The sequence below is a fragment of the Scomber japonicus genome, chromosome 16 (assembly GCF_027409825.1).
Source record: "Scomber japonicus isolate fScoJap1 chromosome 16, fScoJap1.pri, whole genome shotgun sequence".
Classification (NCBI taxonomy): Eukaryota; Metazoa; Chordata; class Actinopteri; order Scombriformes; family Scombridae; genus Scomber; species Scomber japonicus.
The window spans coordinates 672146-694645 of NC_070593.1; the positions used below are offsets into that span (position 1 = coordinate 672146).

The 22500-nt window shown below is 47.7% G+C and overlaps 1 protein-coding gene and 2 non-coding genes across 3 annotated transcripts in view; all 3 read right to left on the bottom strand.

Annotated features, from left to right (window-relative positions):
* The window catches only part of arid4a (AT rich interactive domain 4A (RBP1-like)), a 26997-nt gene extending 6231 nt beyond the window's left edge, over positions 1-20766 (bottom strand). The window contains exons 1-19 of the mRNA XM_053336170.1: positions 20707-20766; positions 18866-18917; positions 13135-13245; positions 12386-12451; positions 12182-12272; positions 11195-11274; positions 9905-10002; positions 8686-8818; positions 8117-8196; positions 7947-8023; positions 7145-7323; positions 6661-6733; positions 5835-5929; positions 5607-5704; positions 4078-4312; positions 3775-3992; positions 1764-1925; positions 1219-1300; positions 321-534 (exon numbers count right to left, since the gene is read on the bottom strand). Of these exons, the coding sequence (XP_053192145.1) occupies positions 321-534; positions 1219-1300; positions 1764-1925; positions 3775-3992; positions 4078-4312; positions 5607-5704; positions 5835-5929; positions 6661-6733; positions 7145-7323; positions 7947-8023; positions 8117-8196; positions 8686-8818; positions 9905-10002; positions 11195-11274; positions 12182-12272; positions 12386-12451; positions 13135-13245; positions 18866-18871 (2098 nt within the window). The 5' untranslated portion in view covers positions 18872-18917; positions 20707-20766. The remainder of the gene's footprint in view (positions 1-320; positions 535-1218; positions 1301-1763; positions 1926-3774; positions 3993-4077; positions 4313-5606; positions 5705-5834; positions 5930-6660; positions 6734-7144; positions 7324-7946; positions 8024-8116; positions 8197-8685; positions 8819-9904; positions 10003-11194; positions 11275-12181; positions 12273-12385; positions 12452-13134; positions 13246-18865; positions 18918-20706) is intronic.
* LOC128376089 (small nucleolar RNA SNORD53/SNORD92) lies at positions 8519-8603 on the bottom strand. Its single transcript, XR_008323240.1, has one exon. It is a non-coding gene; the product is annotated as a small nucleolar RNA SNORD53/SNORD92 (small nucleolar RNA).
* On the bottom strand, positions 11506-11587 carry LOC128376084 (small nucleolar RNA SNORD53/SNORD92). Its single transcript, XR_008323236.1, has one exon. It is a non-coding gene; the product is annotated as a small nucleolar RNA SNORD53/SNORD92 (small nucleolar RNA).
* Positions 20767-22500: the final 1734 nt, after the last annotated feature.

A 22500-nucleotide genomic window follows, 5' to 3' on the forward strand; every position in this document is an offset into this window, starting at 1 on the left:
CTGTCACTAGTCCTCTGTCACTAGTCCTCTGTCACTAGTCCTCTACCTCTGTCACTAGTCCTCTGTCACTAGTCCTTCTACCTCTGTCACTAGTCCTCTACCTCTGTCACTAGTCCTCTGTCACTAGTCCTCTGTCACTAGTCCTCTACCTCTGTCACTAGTCCTCTACCTCTGTCACTAGTCCTCTGTCACTAGTCCTCTGTCACTAGTCCTCTGTCACTAGTCCTCTGTCACTAGTCCTCTACCTCTGATCTTTTCTTCTGTGTTAAAATTGACGCAGTTTAAAATGAACTTCTGTGTCATCGCTCTCGGTGTCTTACTGTCTCCGTTGGACATGTTGGGCGGCGTCTCCGTCTTGCTGCTCTTGCCGTTGGACCGTCCCTCGCTGCTCGGCGTGTTGGAGACGCTGCGGCCGGCCGAGCTGGTGGGGGGGGTCCTGATCTGAGGACGGCCACGCTTCGCTCCCGGAGGCTTCGTCGGTGCCATCGTCGCCTTCTCGTCGTCTTTGTCCGGTTCGTCCTTGTCTTTGTTCTGCTGAGGACACGAGAGGCACATCAGGTCGTTCATTACCTTAAATACTTTCTGTTTTAACCTTTTCCTTTCTTTCCATTGTAATTATCTTATTCTGGGATGTTAAGCTGTTGCCGGGCGGTTGCTACGGTTTTCAGGTACAGCTAAAGCTTGTTAAAAGGAGCTCTGATGTCATCATTAAATGGTTGCTGTGATTAAATCAGCGGTTGCCAGGGCGAGGGACGGTTGCTATGGCGATTCTAGGTTTAAAAATCAGACAACCGCCATCAGGTTAAAGTAGCCCCGCCCAGACTTCCTGTCTCCCTGCAGCTGATTGGACGGTGGAAGCTTCTCAGGCTCGGGTCAGACAGCCAAGAGGAAGTGACATCACAGGACTTCACTCCAGCATCAGGGTCTGGTTCAGCAGGTCACATGACTCGATTGTCAATAACGATAAAGTGATAATAACGAAGACTAAAACGATAAGTGTAACGATAAACAGACAATTGATCGTTTTTTAAACATTTATAAGAAAAAAAAAAAGGTTAAAATTCTCTGATTCAGCTTTTTAAATGTGAATAAACTGATTTTTGAAACACTGATGAACATTTTCACCATTTTCTGACTTTTTATGGACCAAACTAATTGAGAGAATAATAAATAGACTGATCAATAATGGGAATATTGATTATCACCAGTCTGTCTCACCTTTACCTTCTTCCTCTGCCTCTTCTTCGTTCCTTTCTCCACCGGCCAGATGATGCGGTCGGCCTTCACCCACTCGTCGTACCTGTGGGGGCGTCAGACACACGTGTCAGTCACATAGACTCCTCCCCCTCACCTGTCACACTGACCCCGCCCCCTCACCTGTCACACTGACCCCGCCCCCTCACCTGTCACACTGACCCCGCCCCCTCACCTGTCACACTGACCCCGCCCCCTCACCTGTCAGTCACATAGACTCCGCCCTCACCTTGTCACATAGACTCCGCCCCTCACATGTCTGTCACACAGACTCCTCCCCCTTTTCCCTCACCAGTCAGTCACATTGACCCCGCCCCTCCCTCCCCTCACACTGACCCCGCCCCTCGCTCCCCTCACACAGACTCCGCCCCTTCCCTCACATTGACCCCGCCCCTCCCTCCCCTCACACGGACCCCGCCCCTCGCTCCCCTCACACAGACTCCACCCCTTCCCTCACACAGACTCCGCCCCTTCCCTCACACAGACTCCGCCCCCTCGCCCCCGCTCACCTGACGTTCCAGCCGTAGTAGTGAACCAGGTAGAACTGCTCTCCGTTATCGTTGTCCGTCTTCTTGATGTGAGCTTCGTAGATCTTCTGAGTTTTTCCTTTTCCGTATTTCACCCTCACCTTCGTCCCCGCCACAGAGTCGGCGTCCTCATCATCGTCGCTCCTGACACACACACACACACACACACACACACACACACACACAGTTTAACATCTCACACAGGGTCCTGAGGATCTGATTCATCTTTAGTTGTAGTTTGTCTCTCAACAACCTGAATTTAATTATTTAATATTTATACTTTAATTAAAACAACTTTACATTGATTAGTCTATACTTCAGTACTTTAAATACAATTTTGAGGTACTTGTACTTTCAGATGTTTACTGTAAAAAGAAAAAAGGTAAGTAACCCTAACGGTAAATATAACTATAAATATAAAGATAACTAAATGTACATGTTAACAAACCTGATGCTGCTTTTAAAACTATTTAACATATTTTTGAGTTGCTCGTCTTATTCATCCCTGATGTTAATATAAAACTACGACGTTAAATCTTCATGTGATCGTCTCAAGCCCAGTTTCCACCGGGTCCGTCGGCGGTGCGTTACAGCTGCGCCGCTATTCACCGGAGCTGATCGGTACCGCTATAATCAATGAGAGCGTCTCCACCGGGAGCGTCCCAGCAGCGTCTCTCCGCGTCTCAGCAGCTATCAATTCACAGCATTTCTATTTTTGACGGAGCCGTTTCTAACTCGCGACAAGCTCAACAGAGCAAATCGCACCAGACAGGAAGTCAGACACTGAATCGGCATCATAAAACTTCAGTCTTTCAAAATAAAATAACCCGTGCTGCCTCCCGATCGTATTTCAGCAACAAACAGGAATAAACCAGATAAAGACTCCATCTAGCTACGTAGCCTACTGACGGATGACATCAACACAAACATCAAAGAAAATTAACAGAACCTGGCAATTTAGTTGTGCTGCTACTATAGTAATTACGGTAGACGAGCTACTACAGTCATTACAGTAGACTAGCTACTATAGTAATTACGGTAGACGAGCTACTACAGTCATTACAGTAGACTAGCTACTACAGTAATTACGGTAGACTAGCCACTACGGTAATTACGATAGACTAGCTACTACAGTAATTACGGTAGACTAGCTACAACAGTAATTACGATAGACTAGCTACTACAGTAATTACGATAGACTAGCTACTACGGTAATTACGGTAGGCTAGCTACTAGAGTAATTACGGTAGACTAGCTACTACAGTAATTACAGTAGACTAGCTACTACAGTAATTACAGTAGGCTAGCTACTACAGTAGGCTAGCTACTACAGTAATTACAGTAGACTAGCTACTACAGTAATTACAGTCGGCTAGCTACTACAGTAATTACAGTCGGCTAGCTACTACAGTAATTACAGTAGACTAGCTCCTACAGTAATTACGGTAGACTAGCTCCTACAGTAATTACGGTAGACTAGCTCCTACAGTAATTACGGTAGACTAGCTCCTACAGTAATTACAGTAGACTAGCTACTACAGTAATTACAGTAGGCTAGCTACTACAGTAGGCTAGCTACTACAGTAATTACAGTAGACTAGCTACTACAGTAATTACTGTAGACTAGCTACTACAGTAATTACAGTCGGCTAGCTACTACAGTAATTACAGTAGACTAGCTCCTACAGTAATTACGGTGGACTAGCTACTACAGTAATTACAGTAAACTAGCTACTACAGTAATTACGGTAGACTAGCTCCTACAGTAATTACGGTAGACTAGCTCCTACAGTAATTACGGTAGACTAGCTACTAGAGTAATTACAGTAGACTAGCTACTACAGTAATTACTGTAGACTAGCTACTACAGTAATTACAGTAGACTAGCTCCTACAGTAATTACGGTAGACTAGCTCCTACAGTAATTACGGTAGACTAGCTCCTACAGTAATTACGGTAGACTAGCTACTACAGTAGGTGGAGTCAGACTCACCTGTCCATTCTCCTTCGCTCACTCTCCTCGTCCTCTTCATCATCGTCGTCCTCCTCCTCCTCTTCCTCAGAGCCTCTCTCCGAGTCGTCCATCCGTCTGTTGCTGCGTCTCCTCACCTCCCTCTGCTCCTCGCTGTTCTCTCCTCCTCCTCCTCCTCCTCCTCTCTTCTCTGGTCTGGAGGGAGGCTCTCTCTCCGGTCTCACACACCTCCTCCTCCCCTGAAACACACACAGTCACATGATGAAGGTGGAGATCAGTGACATCACTTCCTCTCTCTGTTCCTGCTCAGTCTCGGCGTCTCACCCTCGGGGACGACTGCGCCTCCTTCACCTCCTCCTTCTCGCTCTCGCTCTCTGACTCCGCCTCCTCCGCCTTGTCGTCGTCGTCGGGCTCCGCCTTCACCGGCGGCGACGGGGGCCCTTTAGGCTCCGCTGTCTTCTGATTGGCTGGTGTGGAGGGGGGGCGGGGGTTGTTGTGGTGGATGGTCCTGAAGGTGATGGAGGCGGAGCGGCAGTACTCCTCGAAACCGTACAGGTACCTGAACACAGAAATGTGACGTTACGTTACTCTACCTTTTATTTAATTTAAACACTTTCAGACGGATCATTTACACTTTAACCCTTTATTGGGCAAATACTTATATTTGGTAACTTCGATAAATATCCCAAAATATCCTTCCTTCCTTCCCTTCCTCCATGCCTTCTTTCTTCCCTTCCTCTTTTCTTTTCTCCCTCCCTCGTTCCTTATTTCCTCCGTCCTTCCTTCCTTCCATCTGCCCTTCCTCCCTCCCTTCTTCTCTCCTCCCTTCCTTCTTCCGTCCTTCCTTCCATCTGTCCTTCCTCCCTCCCCCCATCCTTCCTTCTCTCCTCCCCCATCCCCCTTTCTTCTTCCTTCCTTCCTTCTTTCTTCCCTTCCTCCCTCCCTCCTTCTATCTTTCTTTCCTCCCCCCTACCTTCCTTCCTTCCTTCCTCCCTCCCTCCTTCCTTCCCTTCCTTCCTTCCATCCATCCTTCCTTCCTTCCCTTTCTTCCTTCCCTCCTTCCTTCCCTCCTTCCTTCCATCCATCCTTCCTTCCCTTCCTTCCTTTCAATGAGTGTCCTATAAAGGGTTAATAACTGTTGATGAAACTTAATTAAAAGCTTTATAAGAATTTGGCAGATTTTCTCTCTTTGTGTTTTATTTCTATTATGGCTGTCAGCGTTAACGAGTTAATCACGATTAGATTAATGCAATCCATAACGTGTTTTAATGTGTCAAGCCTTTTTGTCCCTTCTACTCCCCCGTAGACGGCTCCTCTAGCTGTAGCGCTATGCTTTGAAGTGGCCTCCTGCAGTAAACCTACCGCGCTGATGGAAAGTAAGAGAGCTACTGGACTTTTGAACGGCTTGTTTAACTTTAAAACACTTCCAGACGCTTCAGTTGACAAGTCAAAAGTAAAATGCAACCTGTGTCAAACGGAGTTTAACTACCACCGGAGTACGTGGAGTTTGAGTTAGCACCTCCACGCTAAACACCCAGGTGCAGCCAAGCCAGCCTCAGCTCCACCAAAGGACCATTTTGGAGTGTGGGAGTCGCAGCAGAGCCGTGATTGATTCCCAGTTAAGACACTCTGGTAAGAAATGCTTTACATTATGGGCTTAAAACTGCCTTCAAATGGAAAATAACAGGATTTTAAACATGCTATTCAAAACGCCATTAATCGTGATTAACTATGGAAACTCTGCAATTAATCTAGATTAAAAAAATTAATCGTTTGACAGCCCTAGTTTTATTTTATTATATTTTTATTTTAAGCGCCAACACATTGATCAGTGAGGCGTGAGGTTGTCTTACTTCCTGTAGGCCGTCTTGACGTTGTAGGACGCAGCAGAGTTCAGGACGGGGATCCCCAGGTCCATGTAGATCTGCTTCCACACCGTCCCGCTCTCGATCTGAAACACACACACACACACACACACACACACACACACCAATCAGCTGCTGCTTCACTTCCTGTCTGCGGTCTCTGAGGTCAGAGGCGGTATCATCTGTACAGGAAGTGATGTCAGTGTCAGATCTCACCTTGCGGCAGCCTCCCTGCTGATAAACGAGTCTGAAGAGCTTGAACAGGTTCAGATCTTTGTAGCCCAGAACAGGAGGCTTGTTGATGGGGGTCCCTGAGGAAGGAACCGCCAAAATAAAAGTCAGCTTGATGTTTTATGAGTTTAAGAATATACCGTCAAAATAAAAGTCAGCTTGATGTTTTATGAGTTTAAGAATATACCGTCAAAATAAAAGTCAGCTTGATGTTTTATGAGTTTAAGAATATACCGTCAAAATAAAAGTCAGCTTGATGTTTTATGAGTTTAAGAACATACCGTCAAAATAAAAGGGAGAGGGAGAAAGAGGAAAGAGGAAAGAGAAGAAAGAAGGCAGGGAGGAAGGAAAGAAGGCAGGGAGGAAGGAAAGAAGGAAGGAAGGAGAGAAGGAGGGAGGGAGGAAGAACAGATGGAAGGAAGGAAGGACGGAGGAAGGAAAGAAGGAAGGGAGGAGAGAAGGAGGGAGGGAGGAAGGACAGATGGAAGGAAGGAAAGGAAGAAAGGACGGAGTAAATAAGGAACGAGAGAGGGAGAAAGGAAAAGAGGAAAGGAAGGAAAGAAGGAAGGAAGGAGAGAAGGAGGGAGGGAGGAAGAACAGATGGAAGGAAGGAAGGACGGAGGAAGGAAAGAAGGCAGGGAGGAGAGAAGGAGGGAGGGAGGAAGGACAGATGGAAGGAAGGAAAGGAAGGAAGGACGGAGTAAATAAGGAACGAGGGAGGGAGAAAGGAAAAGAGGAAGGGAAGAAAGAAGGCAGGGAGGAAGGAAAGGAAGGAAGGAAGGAAGGAAGGAAGGGTTAAAGCTGGTCTCACCTCGGTCCTCCATGAACTTGTAGAGCTGCTGCAGGAAGTGGTCTCTCTCCTCAGGGTCCTGCTCTTCCTCCGGCTACACACACACACACACACACACACACACACACACACACACACACACACACACACACACAGAGAGACACACACACACACACACACACTTAAGTTAACACCTGAACCTCCAGCAGTACCACACCCACCTGCTGTGACATCACACACACCCACCTGCTGTGACATCACACACACACCCACCTGCTGTGACATCACACACACACACACACACACCTGCTGTGACATCACACACACACCTGCTGTGACATCACACACACACCTGCTGTGACATCACACACATCTGCTGTGACATCACACACACACCCACCTGCTGTGACATCACACACACCTGCTGTGACATCACACACACCTGCTGTGACATCACACACACCTGCTGTGACATCACTCTCACCTGCTGTGACATCACTCTCACCTCCTCCTTTATGTGCTTCTTCTTCTTCTTCTCGTCTTCATCCTCTTCCTCCTCGCTCTCCTTCTCCTCTTCGTCGTCATCATCATCGCTGGAGGACGAGTCCAGAATCTGACTCATGTCCATCATCCAGACCTCGGGGACATCTTTAGACCTCAGGAAGACCCGGGCCGCTTCAAAACCTGTGGGGGGTGCAGGGAGGGAGGAAGAAGAGGTGGAGGAGGAGGAAGAAGAGGTGGAAGGAGGAGAGGGTAAAATAAACAGTTCTTAATATAGAAACAAATATGAGTCAGAGTGAGGTGCATGCTGGGAGTTGTATATAACAGAGTGAGGTGCATGCTGGGAGTTGTAGTAAACAGAGTGAGGTGCATGCTGGGAGTTGTATATAACAGAGTGAGGTGCATGCTGGGAGCTGTATATAACAGAGTGAGGTGCATGCTGGGAGTTGTATATAACAGAGTGAGGTGCATGCTGGGAGTTGTAGTAAACAGAGTGAGGTGCATGCTGGGAGTTGAAAATAACAGAGTGAGGTGCATGCTGGGAGCTGTATATAACAGAGTGAGGTGCATGCTGGGAGTTGTAGTAAACAGAGTGAGGTGCATGCTGGGAGTTGTAGTAAACAGAGTGAGGTGCATGCTGGGAGTTGTAGTAAACAGAGTGAGGTGCATGCTGGGAGCTGTAGTTAACAGAGTGAGGTGCATGCTGGGAGCTGTAGATAACAGAGTGAGGTGCATGCTGGGAGTTAACAGAGTGAGGTGCATGCTGGGATTTAACAGAGTGAGGTGCATGCTGGGAGTTGTAGTACCTCTCCTGTGGGTGAACTCAGACTTGTTGAGGCTGATGTTGTTGACGATGTGAACGTGTCTCCTCGCCACCGTGTGACTGCAGGAAACAGGAAACAGGAAACAGCTGATCAATCACAGCTGATCGGTTTCTGATGATCAATAACGTTAAAATATCAAAGTGAAAACTCACAACTTGGAGTCTCCGAAAGATCTGACTAGACACTGATCCTTCTTCACCACCAGCTCATCATTACAGCTGGGAGACACAACCTGAAACACACACACACACACACACACACACACACACACACACACACACACACACACACAGAGAGGCAGAGACACACACACACACACACACACAGAGAGACACACACACACAGAGAGACACACACACAGACATACAGAGACACACACACACACACACACACAGAGTTCATTACACTGAACAAACAGCTGTGAACATTTTGAAGTTTACTAGTGAAAATAAAGTTTAGTTGGATGACATCACTGATGACATCACTGATCACGTGTCAGTAATCAAAGTTAACGCTGGCAGCGGATTGGTCGAGAGGTTAACGCTGGCAGCGGATTGGTCAGACAGCCAAGAGAAAATGTGACATCACATGACATCATCAGCTCATTGAGCGAAACCTTTCTCAGCATCATCACTCCAACAGCCAATCAGAGCTCTGATCAGAGAGAGAGAGTGTGTGTGTGTGTGTGTTTCTGTTTCTGTGTGTGTGTGTGTGTACGTACCAGAGCCAGGAACCAGTTGTGTGGCTCCTCGTCGCTCTCGATGCTGCAGACTTTCCCCAGCAGCTCGTCGTTGAGTCTCCTCCGATCCTCCTCCTCATCCTCGCTGGACGAAGACTCGTTCTCCTCGTCAGCGCTGGCACACAAACATCAACACCTTCATTAATGAGTGAGGTGCATGCTGGGAGTTAACAGGGTGAGGTGCATGCTGGGAGTTAACAGGGTGAGGTGCATGCTGGGAGTTAACTGGGTGAGGTGCATGCTGGGAGTTAACAGAGTGAGGTGCATGCTGGGAGTTAACAGAGTGAGGTGCATGCTGGGAGCTGTAGTTAACAGAGTGAGGTGCATGCTGGGAGTTAACAGAGTGAGGTGCATGCTGGGAGCTGTATATGACAGAGTGAGGTGCATGCTGGGAGTTGTAGTTAACAGAGTGAGGTGCATGCTGGGAGTTAACAGAGTGAGGTGCATGCTGGGAGTTGTAGTTAACAGAGTGAGGTGCATGCTGGGAGTTAACAGGGTGAGGTGCATGCTGGGAGTAAACAGGGTGAGGTGCATGCTGGGAGTAAACAGGGTGAGGTGCATGCTGGGAGTAAACAGTGAGGTGCATGCTGGGAGTTAACAGGGTGAGGTGCATGCTGGGAGCTGTAGTTAACAGAGTGAGGTGCATGCTGGTAGTTAACAGAGTGAGGTGCATGCTGGGAGTTAACAGAGTGAGGTGCATGCTGGGAGTTAACAGGGTGAGGTGCATGCTGGGAGTAAACAGAGTGAGGTGCATGCTGGGAGTTAACAGGGTGAGGTGCATGCTGGGAGTAAACAGAGTGAGGTGCATGCTGGGAGCTGTATATAACAGAGTGAGGTGCATGCTGGGAGTAAACAGAGTGAGGTGCATGCTGGGAGTTAACAGGGTGAGGTGCATGCTGGGAGTAAACAGAGTGAGGTGCATGCTGGGAGCTGTATATAACAGAGTGAGGTGCATGCTGGGAGTTAGAGTGAGGTGCATGCTGGGAGTTAGTGAGGTGCATGCTGGGAGTTAGTGAGGTGCATGCTGGGAGTTAGAGTGAGGTGCATGCTGGGAGTTAGAGTGAGGTGCATGCTAGGAGCTGTATATAACAGAGTGAGGTGCATGCTGGGAGTTAACAGAGTGAGGTGCATGCTGGGAGCTGTAGTTAACAGAGTGAGGTGCATGCTGGGATATATAAATGTTAAAGTTTGAAACACTCACACAGCCTGAGCCGAACGCCGGCCGCCGCGGTTCGACTTCTTGCCGATGACCGGTGTGCCGAAGTGTTCGGGGTTGGTCAGCGGCAGCTGGTCCAAAGTCTGGAGGGTCATGAAGCAACGTTTCATTAATTAACATAACTTTATCAAACTTCATCAAACAGGAAATCATTACAGTCAAACTCACGGTTATTATTGTTTAGACATTTTCTAATACAGTACTGATGCTCCACCCACCACCTAGCTACCAATCACCAAGTCAGTACTGATGCTCCACCCACCACCTAGCTACCAATCACCAAGTCAGTACTGATGCTCCACCCACCACCTAGCTACCAATCACCAAGTCAGTACTGATGCTCCACCCACCACCTAGCTACCAATCACCAAGTCAGTACCGATGCTCCACCCACCACCTAGCTACCAATCACCAAGTCAGTACTGATGCTCCACCCACCACCTAGCCACCAATCACCAAGTCAGTACTGATGCTCCACCCACCACCTAGCTACCAATCACCAAGTCAGTACTGATGCTCCACCCAGCACCTAGCTACCAATCACCAAGTCAGTACTGATGCTCCACCCACCACCTAGCTACCAATCACCAAGTCAGTACTGATGCTCCACCCACCACCTAGCTACCAATCACCAAGTCAGTACTGACGCTCCACCCACCACCTAGCTACCAATCACCAAGTCAGTACTGATGCTCCACCCACCACCGAGCTACCAATCACCAAGTCAGTACTGATGCTCCACCCACCACCTAGCTACCGATCACCAAGTCAGTACTGATGCTCCACCCACCACCTAGCTACCAATCACCAAGTCAGTACTGATGCTCCGCCCACCACCTAGCCACCAATCACCAAGTCAGTACTGATGCTCCACCCACCACCTAGCCACCAATCACCAAGTCAGTACTGATGCTCCGCCCACCACCTAGCTACCAATCACCAAGTCAGTACTGATGCTCCACCCACCACCTAGCCACCAATCACCAAGTCAGTACTGATGCTCCACCCACCACCTAGCTACCAATCACCAAGTCAGTACTGATGCTCCACCCACCACCTAGCTACCAATCACCAAGTCAGTACTGATGCTCCACCCACCACCTAGCCACCAATCACCAAGTCAGTACTGACGCTCCGCCCACCACCTAGCTACCAATCACCAAGTCAGTACTGATGCTCCACCCACCACCTAGCTACCAATCACCAAGTCAGTACTGACGCTCCACCCACCACCTAGCTACCAATCACCATCAGTCCCTCGGTCATGTGACTCACCTCGCTCTCTGCAAAGTGTCGCTCGCCCTTCAGACACAAAGACGTACGACGCAGCGTCTTCTCGTCTCCGTCATCAAACACTGAAAACACACACACACACACACACACACACACAGAGACACACACACACACAGAGACACACACACACACACACACACACACACACACACACACACACACACAGAGTTCATTACACTGAACAAACAGCTGTGAACATTTTGAAGTTTACTAGTGAAAATAAAGTTTAGTTGGATGACATCACTGATGACATCACTGATGACATGTGTCAGTAAGTTAACGCTGGCAGCAGATTGGTCAGACAGCCAAGAGAAAATGTGACATCACATGACATCAGCTCATTGAGCGAAACCTTTCTCAGCATCATCACTCCAACAGCCAATCAGAGCTCTGCCCCATACTACATCACTATAATACTGCAGTACTTTTACTGTAATACTGCATACTACATCACTATAATACTGCAGTACTTTTACTGTAATACTGCATACTACATCACTATAATACTGCAGTACTTTTACTGTAATACTGCATACTACATCACTATAATACTGCAGTACTTTTACTGTAATACTGCATACTACATCACTATAATACTGCAGTACTTTTACTGTAATACTGCATACTACATCACTATAATACTGCAGTACTTTTACTGTAATACTGCATACTACATCACTATAATACTGCAGTACTTTTACTGTAATACTGCATACTACATCACTATAATACTGCAGTACTTTTACTGTAATACTGCATACTACATCACTATAATACTGCAGTACTTTTACTGTAATACTGCATACTACATCACTATAATACTGCAGTACTTTTACTGTAATACTGCATACTACATCACTATAATACTGCAGTACTTTTACTGTAATACTACATACTACATCACTATAATACTGCAGTACTTTTACTGTAATACTGCATACTACATCACTATAATACTGCAGTACTCACCAACAGTATAGAGACTTGCGTCTGTTAGTTTACTGATGACGGCCTCGCTGGATAAACCTTCGTTAGTCTTCACTTCCACAGTGGAGCCGACCTGGAGACACACACACACACACACACACACACACACACACGTATTACATTTAATTCAACACAAACCAGACCAGACAATCTTCATCTTCATCATCATCATCTTCATCGTCTTACCCTCAGAGGTCCTTTGACTTGGTCATCTTGAACCACCTGAGACGTACTTTCACCTTTCAGATTCACCTGCAGACACAAACAGACGTGTTGATCACATGACATCATCACATGACATCATCACATGACATCATCAGCTGATTGAGCGATTCTTCTGTTTTGAAGCTAATTATATTATAAATGTTCAGCTGCAGGTATCAACGTCTAGTGTGTGTGTGTGTGTGTGTCTGTATGTGTGTGTGTATGTGTGTGTGTGTGTGTGTGTGTGCGTACCAGAGCCAGGAACCAGTTGTGTGGCTCCTCGTCGCTCTCGATGCTGCAGACTTTCCCCAGCAGCTCGTGTGTGTGTGTCTGTGTGTGTGTGTGAGAATGAGTGTGTGTGTGAGTGTGTGTGTGAATGTGAGTGTGTGTGCCCCCCCCCACACTGTAACAGGAGCCGGGTTCAAAGGTCAGCAGCTCAGTGAAGGAGCTGAAGCAGCTTCGTGTGAGATTCTCAGTTTGAACTCAAATATCACGAGCTGGAACAGGAAGAGTGCAATCCTTCCAAAATAAAATGTAGAACTCACTGTTGTCTTCTATGTGTTGGCACTACTTTTAATTTGAAATTAACCTAAAAGCTCATAAAGTCACTTCCTTTACATTCATTTAATTCCTATTAAACAGAAACTGCTCAGACTTACTTCACGTTGTTAATATGGATAAAAAGGTGTGATGTCATTACGCGTGTCACTTCCTGTCTGCAGGTGTCTCACCTTGACTTTCACCATCCGTTTAACCGTCTTTATTTTGGCCTCGCAGAACGCTCCTCTGTACTTCGCACTGACATCCGTCCCTACTGACAGGTAGGCAGGCTCGTCTGCTGCCTGCAACACACACACACACACACACACACACACAGAGAGATACACACATTAATACACACTGACAGGTAGGCAGGCTCGTCTGCTGCCTGCAACACACACACACACACAGAGATACACACATTAATACACACACAGTAATACACACTGACAGGTAGGCAGGCTCGTCTGCTGCCTGCAACACACACACACACACACAGAGATACACACATTAATACACACACAGCATTATAACTTTAGTGATAAAAACATTTCTCTACATAAAAACAACAAAGAGCTAAAATTAGAATAAATTATAAAAGCTCAAACTGACCCTCTGAGGACACCGTACATTCACTCCCAGCTCAAACTGACCCTCTGAGGACACCGTACATTCACCCACAGCTCAAACTGACCCTCTGAGGACACCGTACATTCACCCACAGCTCAAACTGACCCTCTGAGGACACCGTACATTCACCCACAGCTCAACCTGACCCTCTGAGGACACCGTACATTCACCCTCAGCTCAAACTGACCCTCTGAGGACACCGTACATTCACTCCCAGCTCAAACTGACCCTCTGAGGACACCGTACATTCACTCCCAGCTCAAACTGACCCTCTGAGGACACCGTACATTCACCCTCAGCTCAAACTGACCCTCTGAGGACACCGTACATTCACTCCCAGCTCAAACTGACCCTCTGAGGACACCGTACATTCACCCCCAGCTCAAACTGACCCTCTGAGGACACCGTACATTCACTCCCAGCTCAAACTGACCCTCTGAGGACACCGTACATTCACCCGCAGCTCAAACTGACCCTCTGAGGACACCGTACATTCACCCCCAGCTCAAACTGACCCTCTGAGGACACCGTACATTCACCCACAGCTCAAACTGACCCTCTGAGGACACCGTACATTCACTCCCAGCTCAAACTGACCCTCTGAGGACACCGTACATTCACCCCCAGCTCAAACTGACCCTCTGAGGACACCGTACATTCACCCACAGCTCAAACTGACCCTCTGAGGACACCGTACATTCACTCCCAGCTCAAACTGACCCTCTGAGGACACCGTACATTCACTCCCAGCTCAAACTGACCCTCTGAGGACACCGTACATTCACTCCCAGCTCAAACTGACCCTCTGAGGACACCGTACATTCACTCCCAGCTCAAACTGACCCTCTGAGGACACCGTACATTCACTCCCAGCTCAAACTGACCCTCTGAGGACACCGTACATTCACCCGCAGCTCAAACTGACCCTCTGAGGACACCGTACATTCACCCACAGCTCAAACTGACCCTCTGAGGACACCGTACATTCACTCCCAGCTCAAACTGACCCTCTGAGGACACCGTACATTCACCCGCAGCTCAAACTGACCCTCTGAGGACACCGTACATTCACTCCCAGCTCAAACTGACCCTCTGAGGACACCGTACATTCACTCCCAGCTCAAACTGACCCTCTGAGGACACCGTACATTCACTCCCAGCTCAAACTGACCCTCTGAGGACACCGTACATTCACTCCCAGCTCAAACTGACCCTCTGAGGACACCGTACATTCACCCTCAGCTCAACCTGACCCTCTGAGGACACCGTACATTCACCCACAGCTCAAACTGACCCTCTGAGGACACCGTACATTCACTCCCAGCTCAAACTGACCCTCTGAGGACACCGTACATTCACCCACAGCTCAAACTGACCCTCTGAGGACACCGTACATTCACTCCCAGCTCAAACTGATCCTCTGAGGACACCGTACATTCACCCACAGCTCAAACTGACCCTCTGAGGACACCGTACATTCACCCACAGCTCAAACTGACCCTCTGAGGACACCGTACATTCACTCCCAGCTCAAACTGACCCTCTGAGGACACCGTACATTCACCCGCAGCTCAGACCCTCTGAGGACACCGTACATTCACCCACAGCTCAAACTGACCCTCTGAGGACACCGTACATTCACTCCCAGCTCAAACTGACCCTCTGAGGACACCGTACATTCACCCGCAGCTCAAACTGACCCTCTGAGGACACCGTACATTCACCCGCAGCTCAAACTGACCCTCTGAGGACACCGTACATTCACTCCCAGCTCAAACTGACCCTCTGAGGACACCGTACATTCACTCCCAGCTCAAACTGACCCTCTGAGGACACCGTACATTCACTCCCAGCTCAAACTGACCCTCTGAGGACACCGTACATTCACCCACAGCTCAAACTGACCCTCTGAGGACACCGTACATTCACCCGCAGCTCAAACTGACCCTCTGAGGACACCGTACATTCACTCCCAGCTCAAACTGACCCTCTGAGGACACCGTACATTCACAGAACATAGAACACACAGGTTTACATCTGAACATGTGTGTTTATAATATAAACATAAACACACACACAGAGAGAGAGAGAGAGACAGAGAGAGAGACATTGTGTATGTATCTGAAGTTGTTAGTGTGTATACTGTGTGTGTCTATATATTGTGTGTGTATATTGTGTGTGTGTATGTATTGTTTGTATTGTGTGTGTGTTTGTATTGTGTGTGTGTGTGTGTATTGTGTGTGTGTGTATACAGTCAAGCCCGAAATTATTCATACTCCTGGCAAATTTTGACTTAAAGTTACTTTTATTCAACCAGCAAGTTGTTTTTTGACCAGAAGTGACACAGGCGTCTCCAAGAAGATAAAAAGACGATGTACAAAAGGCATCATTGTGGTAAAAAAAATATTTCAGTCAGCTTTTATTTACATTTGAACAAAAAGTGGCATGTCCAAAAGGGGTATGAATAATTTCGGGCTTGACTGTATCTATTGTGTATATTGTGTGTGTATATAGTGTGTGTATGTATTGTGTGTATTGTGTGTGTGTGTGTATATAGCGTGTGTATTGTGTGTGTGTGTATTGTGTGTATTGTGTGTGTGTGTGTATATAGCGTGTGTATTGTGTGTGTATGTATTGTGTGTGTGTGTTTATATAGCGTGTGTATTGTGTGTGTGTGTATATAGCGTGTGTATTGTGTGTGTGTGTATATAGCGTGTGTATTGTGTGTGTGTGTATTGTGTGTATTGTGTGTGTGTGTGTATATAGCGTGTGTATTGTGTGTGTGTATTGTGTGTGTGTGTGTATATAGCGTGTGTATTGTGTGTGTGTGTATATAGCGTGTATATTGTGTGTGTGTGTGTGTGTATTGTGTGTGTATGTGTAGTGTGTACTGTGTGTTTTTCGACTCTTAACTTTCTACTTTAACTCTTAAGGCTCTGAAGTCACATGACCAACATGTTGACAGGAAGTTATTGATCTGACTCTCGTTGCTTCGGTCAGAGCTCGTTTCTCATCTCGTCTTCAGCTACGAGAGGATTCATGTTTCATATCTGACTCTTTCCTCTCAGACAGCTCAACTTCAACTGTCACAGATGTTTCTCTAACAGGAAGTAGAACACAATAAGCAACATCTCAAGTCTCAGATTTACTTTCAAAGTCTCTGAACATCAGCTGTGACATCACAGTGACATCATCATTTAAAGGACTTCCTGCTGATGACTGAATCCCAACAGGAAGTGAAACTTTAACCTGAACGTAATGAAAGAATGTGACTAATAAAGATTTAGACTTTATTACATTCTACAGGTAACTGTCTGTTTACTGTCATATTTAATAAAGTAAAGTTATTATTAGGGCTGTCAAACGATTAATTTGTTTAATCGAGATTAATCTCAGTTTCCATAGTTAATCGCTATTAATGGCGTTTTGAATGTCATGTTTAAAATCCTGTTATTGTCCATTTGAAGGCAGTTTTAAGCCCATAATGTAAAGCATTTCTTACCAGAGTGTCTTAACTGGGAATCAATCACGGCTCTGCTGCGACTCCCACACTCCAAAATGGTCCTTTGGTGGAGCTGAGGCTGGCTTGGCTGCACCTGGGTGTTTAGCGTGGAGGTGCTAACTCAAACTCCACGTACTCCGGTGGTAGTTAAACTCCGTTTGACACAGGTTGCATTTTACTTTTGACTTGTCAACTGAAGCGTCTGGAAGTGTTTTAAAGTTAAACAAGCCGTTCAAAAGTCCAGTAGCTCTCTTACTTTCCATCAGCGCGGTAGGTTTACTGCAGGAGGCCACTTCAAAGCATAGCGCTACAGCTAGAGGAGCCGTCTACGGGGGAGTAGAAGGGACAAAAAGGCTTGCTCGTTATGGATTGCATTAATCTAATCGCGATTAACTCGTTAACGCTGACAGCCCTAGTTAATATAAATAGTTTCAGCTCTGCAGCAGGATTATAACACGTTAGCTCCAGTTTCACTTCTCAGTCGTTTAGTTGTGTTTTTATTCCTGTATCACGTGTGTGTGTGTGTGTGTGTGTGTGTGAGAGTGTGTCTCTCTCTGTGTGTGTGTGTGTGTGTGTGTGAGAGAGAGTGTGTGACTGTGTGTGTTTCCTGCTGTTAGTGTAAATATTTACACGTGATGCTTCAGACTCGGCTGTGTGATGATGCTAAAGTAATCTATTACTGTTCTCACAAGGCAACTAGCTCCATTATAAAGTAACTAGTTACATTATAATGGAGCTAGTTACTCTGTAATGTAACTAGTTACTTTCCCCACCCCTGCCTGTAGATGGTATTCTTGTGTTTACTCTGATAACAGCGGCTCAGTTAAACATGATCAGGAACTAACCGTCTTATTTAACTCACTACATTTAATCAGCTGTTTCTCTGCTAACAGATTCACACGTTTCACCTCGACTGGAGGATCGTAGACGGATCAGTATCATCAATGTAAACTGGACAGGAGAACCAGTATGAGACCAGTGTGAGACCAGCGTGAGACCAGTGTGACACCAGTGTGACACCAGAGTGACACCAGTGTGACACCAGTGTGAGACCAGCGTGAGACCACTGTGACACCTGTGTGAGGTATGACACCAGTGTGACACCAGTATGAGACCAGCGTGACACCAGTATGAGACCAGTGTGAGGTATGACACCAGTATGAGACCAGTATGAGACCAGTATGAGACCAGTATGAGACCAGTGTGAGGTATGACACCAGTATGAGACCAGTGTGAGACCAGTGTGACACCAGTATGAGACCAGCGTGACACCAGTATGACACCAGCGTGAGACCAGTATGAGACCAGTGTGAGACCAGTGTGAGACCAGCGTGACACCAGTATGAGACCAGCGTGACACCAGTATGAGACCAGCGTGACACCAGTATGAGACCAGTGTGACACCAGTATGACACCAGTGTGAGACCAGCATGACACCAGTATGAGACCAGTATGAGACCAGCATGAGACCAGTATGAGACCAGTGTGACACCAGTATGACACCAGTATGAGACCAGCGTGACACCAGTATGAGACCAGTGTGACACCAGTATGAGACCAGTGTGACACCAGTATGACACCAGTATGAGACCAGTATGAGACCAGTGTGACACCAGTGTGAGACCAGTATGAGACCAGTGTGACACCAGTGTGACACCAGTGTGACACCAGTGTGACACCAGTATGAGACCAGCATGGCACCAGTGTGAGACCAGTATGAGACCAGTATGAGACCAGTGTGACACCAGTATGAGCTCTTTGTGTTTAAGGGTCGCAGGTCAAACACTCACCTTCATCTTTCTGGTTATTTGAGGGAGTCCAGCTCGACAGATTTTGGGATCACTGAAAGAGAAGAGAGGAGAGAACTGTTAGAAGAGGACAAGGGGCAAAAGACAGAGGACAAGGGGTAGAAGACAGGACAGGGGGCAGAGGACAGAGGACAAGGGGTAGTAGACAGGACAGGGGGCAAAAGACAGAAGACAAGGGGTAGAAGACAGAAGACAGGGGGTAGAAGACAGGACAGGGGGCAGAGGACAAGGGACAGAAGACAGGGGGCAGAAGACAGAAGACAGGGGGCAGAGGACAAGGGACAGAAGACAAGGGGTAGAAGACAGGACAGGGGGCAGAGGACAAGGGGCAGAAGACAGAAGACAGGGGGTAGAAGACAGAAGACAGGGGGTAGAAGACAGAAGACAGGGGGCAAAGGACAGAAGACAGGGGGCAAAGGACAGAAGACAGGGGGCAAAAGACAGAAGACAGGGGCCAGAGGACAAGGGGTAAAAGACAGAAGACAAGGGGTAGAAGACAGGACAAGGGGCAAAAGACAGAGGACAAGGGGCAGAAGACAGAGGACAGGGGGTAAAAGACAGTGGACAGAAGACAGGGGGTAAAAGACAGAGGACAGGAGGCAGAAGACAGGACAGGGGCAGAGGACAGGGGGCAGAAGACGGGGGACATGGGGTAAAAGACAGTGGGCAGGGGCAGAAAACAGAAGACAGGACAGGGGCAGAGGACAGGGGGCAGAAGACAGGGGACATGGGGTAAAAGACAGGGGGCAGGGGCAGAAAACAGAGGACAGGACAGGGGGCAGAAGACAGAGGACATGGGGTGAAAGACAGGGGGCAGGGGGTAGAGTGTCAAACTGTCCCGAGGTTGTAAAATAGTGCTAAGCTAACCCTGTGCAGCCCCCCCCCCTCCCTGCTTCTCTTATGTGGCACAAACAGCTCGCCGTAACTTCGCTAACAAACATTTTACTTGCACCCCGCCAGTGTACGCGGCTGTGCGTGGCTCTGCGGGGTGAAGGTGACCTGTCTGCGGGTCGGTGCGGGGTCTGTGCGGGGACACGGAGCAGGAGCAGCTTCCCGCTCCTCTCGCTGCTCCTCTGAGTCACGTCGCCATCACAGCTCGCCATGTCAGCTCGGCTAGCTCGGCTAACTTCACCTCCTCCCTCCGAAGGAACAGCCAGCTAACAGCCAGCTAACAGCCCGCCGCTCCACCGAGTCTCCGCTGGAACTCAGCCCGTACACAGAGGCTGTTTTCCGGCGGGGCAGCGGGGCTAGGAACCTCCACTCTCCGGTGTTACGGTCCAAGTGGTGACCGTGTTACCTGGTGACGCTCACATTTTAACGTTAGGAGACATTAGTGAGTCTCCCGAACACAGTTTAACTCACATGAATTGTTGAGATGTGTAGATATTAAAACACAGATGAGAAGTGATTACACATGAAACTACATAAAGTCATGTTTAGCAGAGAGTCACCAGATAACACGGTGACCAGTTAGAGCGTAACACCGCAGCTACATGTAGCATGCGGCTAACTAGCGAGCTAGGTGGAGATTTAAACGGTTAAGCTCGCGCCGCGGAGCCGCCGGTAACTACCGTAAGTTAGTATGAACCGGAGCGGACCGGACTGCACCGGAGAGGCTCGACGGAACCAACCGGGACATTTATTTATTTAATATGTTTGATCCACAAAAGAAGCTTCACATTTCTTCATTCAGCCCGGAGCAGCCGCCACTCACCGGGCTTCCACCGGCCTCCGCCCCCGGCCTCCGCCCGCCTCTACCGGCGGTTCTACCCGGTGAAGCTTCCCGGTGGCTCCGGGAGGAAAGTGACCGGTTTTATACTCACATCTCCGCCGGGGCCGCGTCCTCCTCGCGCTGCTCACCGATTCACGAACAACAAGCTGTTGAGCCGCGAGCTCTGTTTCCCGTCATCTGATTGGCTCCGCTGACAGCGCTGTTCGCACGGGGCAAATGTGATTGGTGGAGTGATCCCTTGATTTTAATAGGTGATATCTCTTCTGGGGTCGTGATTGGTCGATGCGAATGCGGCGCCACGAGGGAAATGACGGCATCGGCTGGGTGAGCGTCCAATCAGGAGCGAGCTCGGGAGGAAAAGCAAGCCACTCGCGAGCGCTATTGGCCACGCGCGTTTTGTTCCCAGCAGTGGCGCACTGCTATTGGCTGAGCAGGCTTCCTTTTCCTCTACGACACAGATGGAAGCCCCTCCCCGAGAGCCGCGCGCCAGCCTCCGTTTAAAAACCCGCTGATTTAACGGAACCGACTTTTACCGGCGGAGTCCTTTAAATACCGACGAGAATAAGAAAAATAAAACACTAAACACAGAGATTTATTATTGAAGTGACATCTTGAGCCGGAGTTCACGAATAATTTCACTTAATTTACTCTAAATCTAAAGTTAACGGCTGTTTTGAGCCGATGACGACTGAACCAAAACAAGCAGAACATGACGTCAAAGTTTGAGTTTGAGTTTAATTTCTATAAATAAACAAGCTGTTTCTTAAATGACATGTACGCCGATGTAAAGACAACATGTTGTGACTTTGTTTTAACTCTTTATTTGTGTTTCTGCATGTCAGCAGCTCATAAAACGACCGTTGCAAACTTTAAATTGTCTCTTTTTTAAAAGGAGTTTGGCGCCATCGCTTCCTTTAGAGACAACGTCACGTCTCGGGGCTTCACAACAAACCGAAGCTGACCGTGTTTCTACCGAGCTACCGGGACCGCTACCGGGCCGAGCTGACCGGCCCACCGGGAGCAGACACGGTGGCTGACACACGGACGAGGAACAGTCACGGTAACGAGCGACGGTTGAGGTGAAAAACTGTCGTTGTGTGTGTGTGTTTTTTTTTTTTTTTTTTTATGGCGCCGTTTGTAAAGAGCCGGAGTGGGCGGGAACATCGGCGCTCCTACGTCACAGGAAGAGTGACGACAGAGCCATATATGTCATGTTCCTGTCCCGCTTCCGCTGTGACAGCTGCTGACTGACAGTGTCCAAAGCAACAGGTGAGATTTACTGTTTCTGCTCCAGATCAGGTTATTATTACACACTTACACTCATTTAGAGGCAGATTCCCGCCAAATGTGATAACAATATATATTTAAGTCTACAAGTTTACAGACTACTGCTGTGAAATTATACTGTGCAATATAATATATACACATTACATACATTACATACATACACTTTTTAATATACTGTACTATTTTGAGCTGTTTAGTGTATAATCTGAATGACAATTAATATCTATCTATCCATCTATCTATCGATCTCAAAATAATGATTTATGACTTATTGGTATAAGATCAGATAATCTTTTATTAGTGGACAGTAAAGTAGAATAGAAGAGCATCAAAAAGAATAAAGAACAATAAATAATATGTACCAGTAAGAACACTGACAGTAAAATAAATCATTAGTTTTAGTCTTGATTTGAAGTTTCTCATCATGTTGACTCAGAGGATGTCCTCGAGTCAAGGAAGGAAGGAAGGAAGAAAGGGAGGAAGGAAGGAAGGAAGGAAAGGAAAGGAAAGGAAAGGAGGGAGGAAGGGAGGGAGGAAGGAAGGAAAGGAGGGGGAAGAAGGGAGGAAGGAAGGAAGGAAAGGAGGGGGAAGAAGGGAG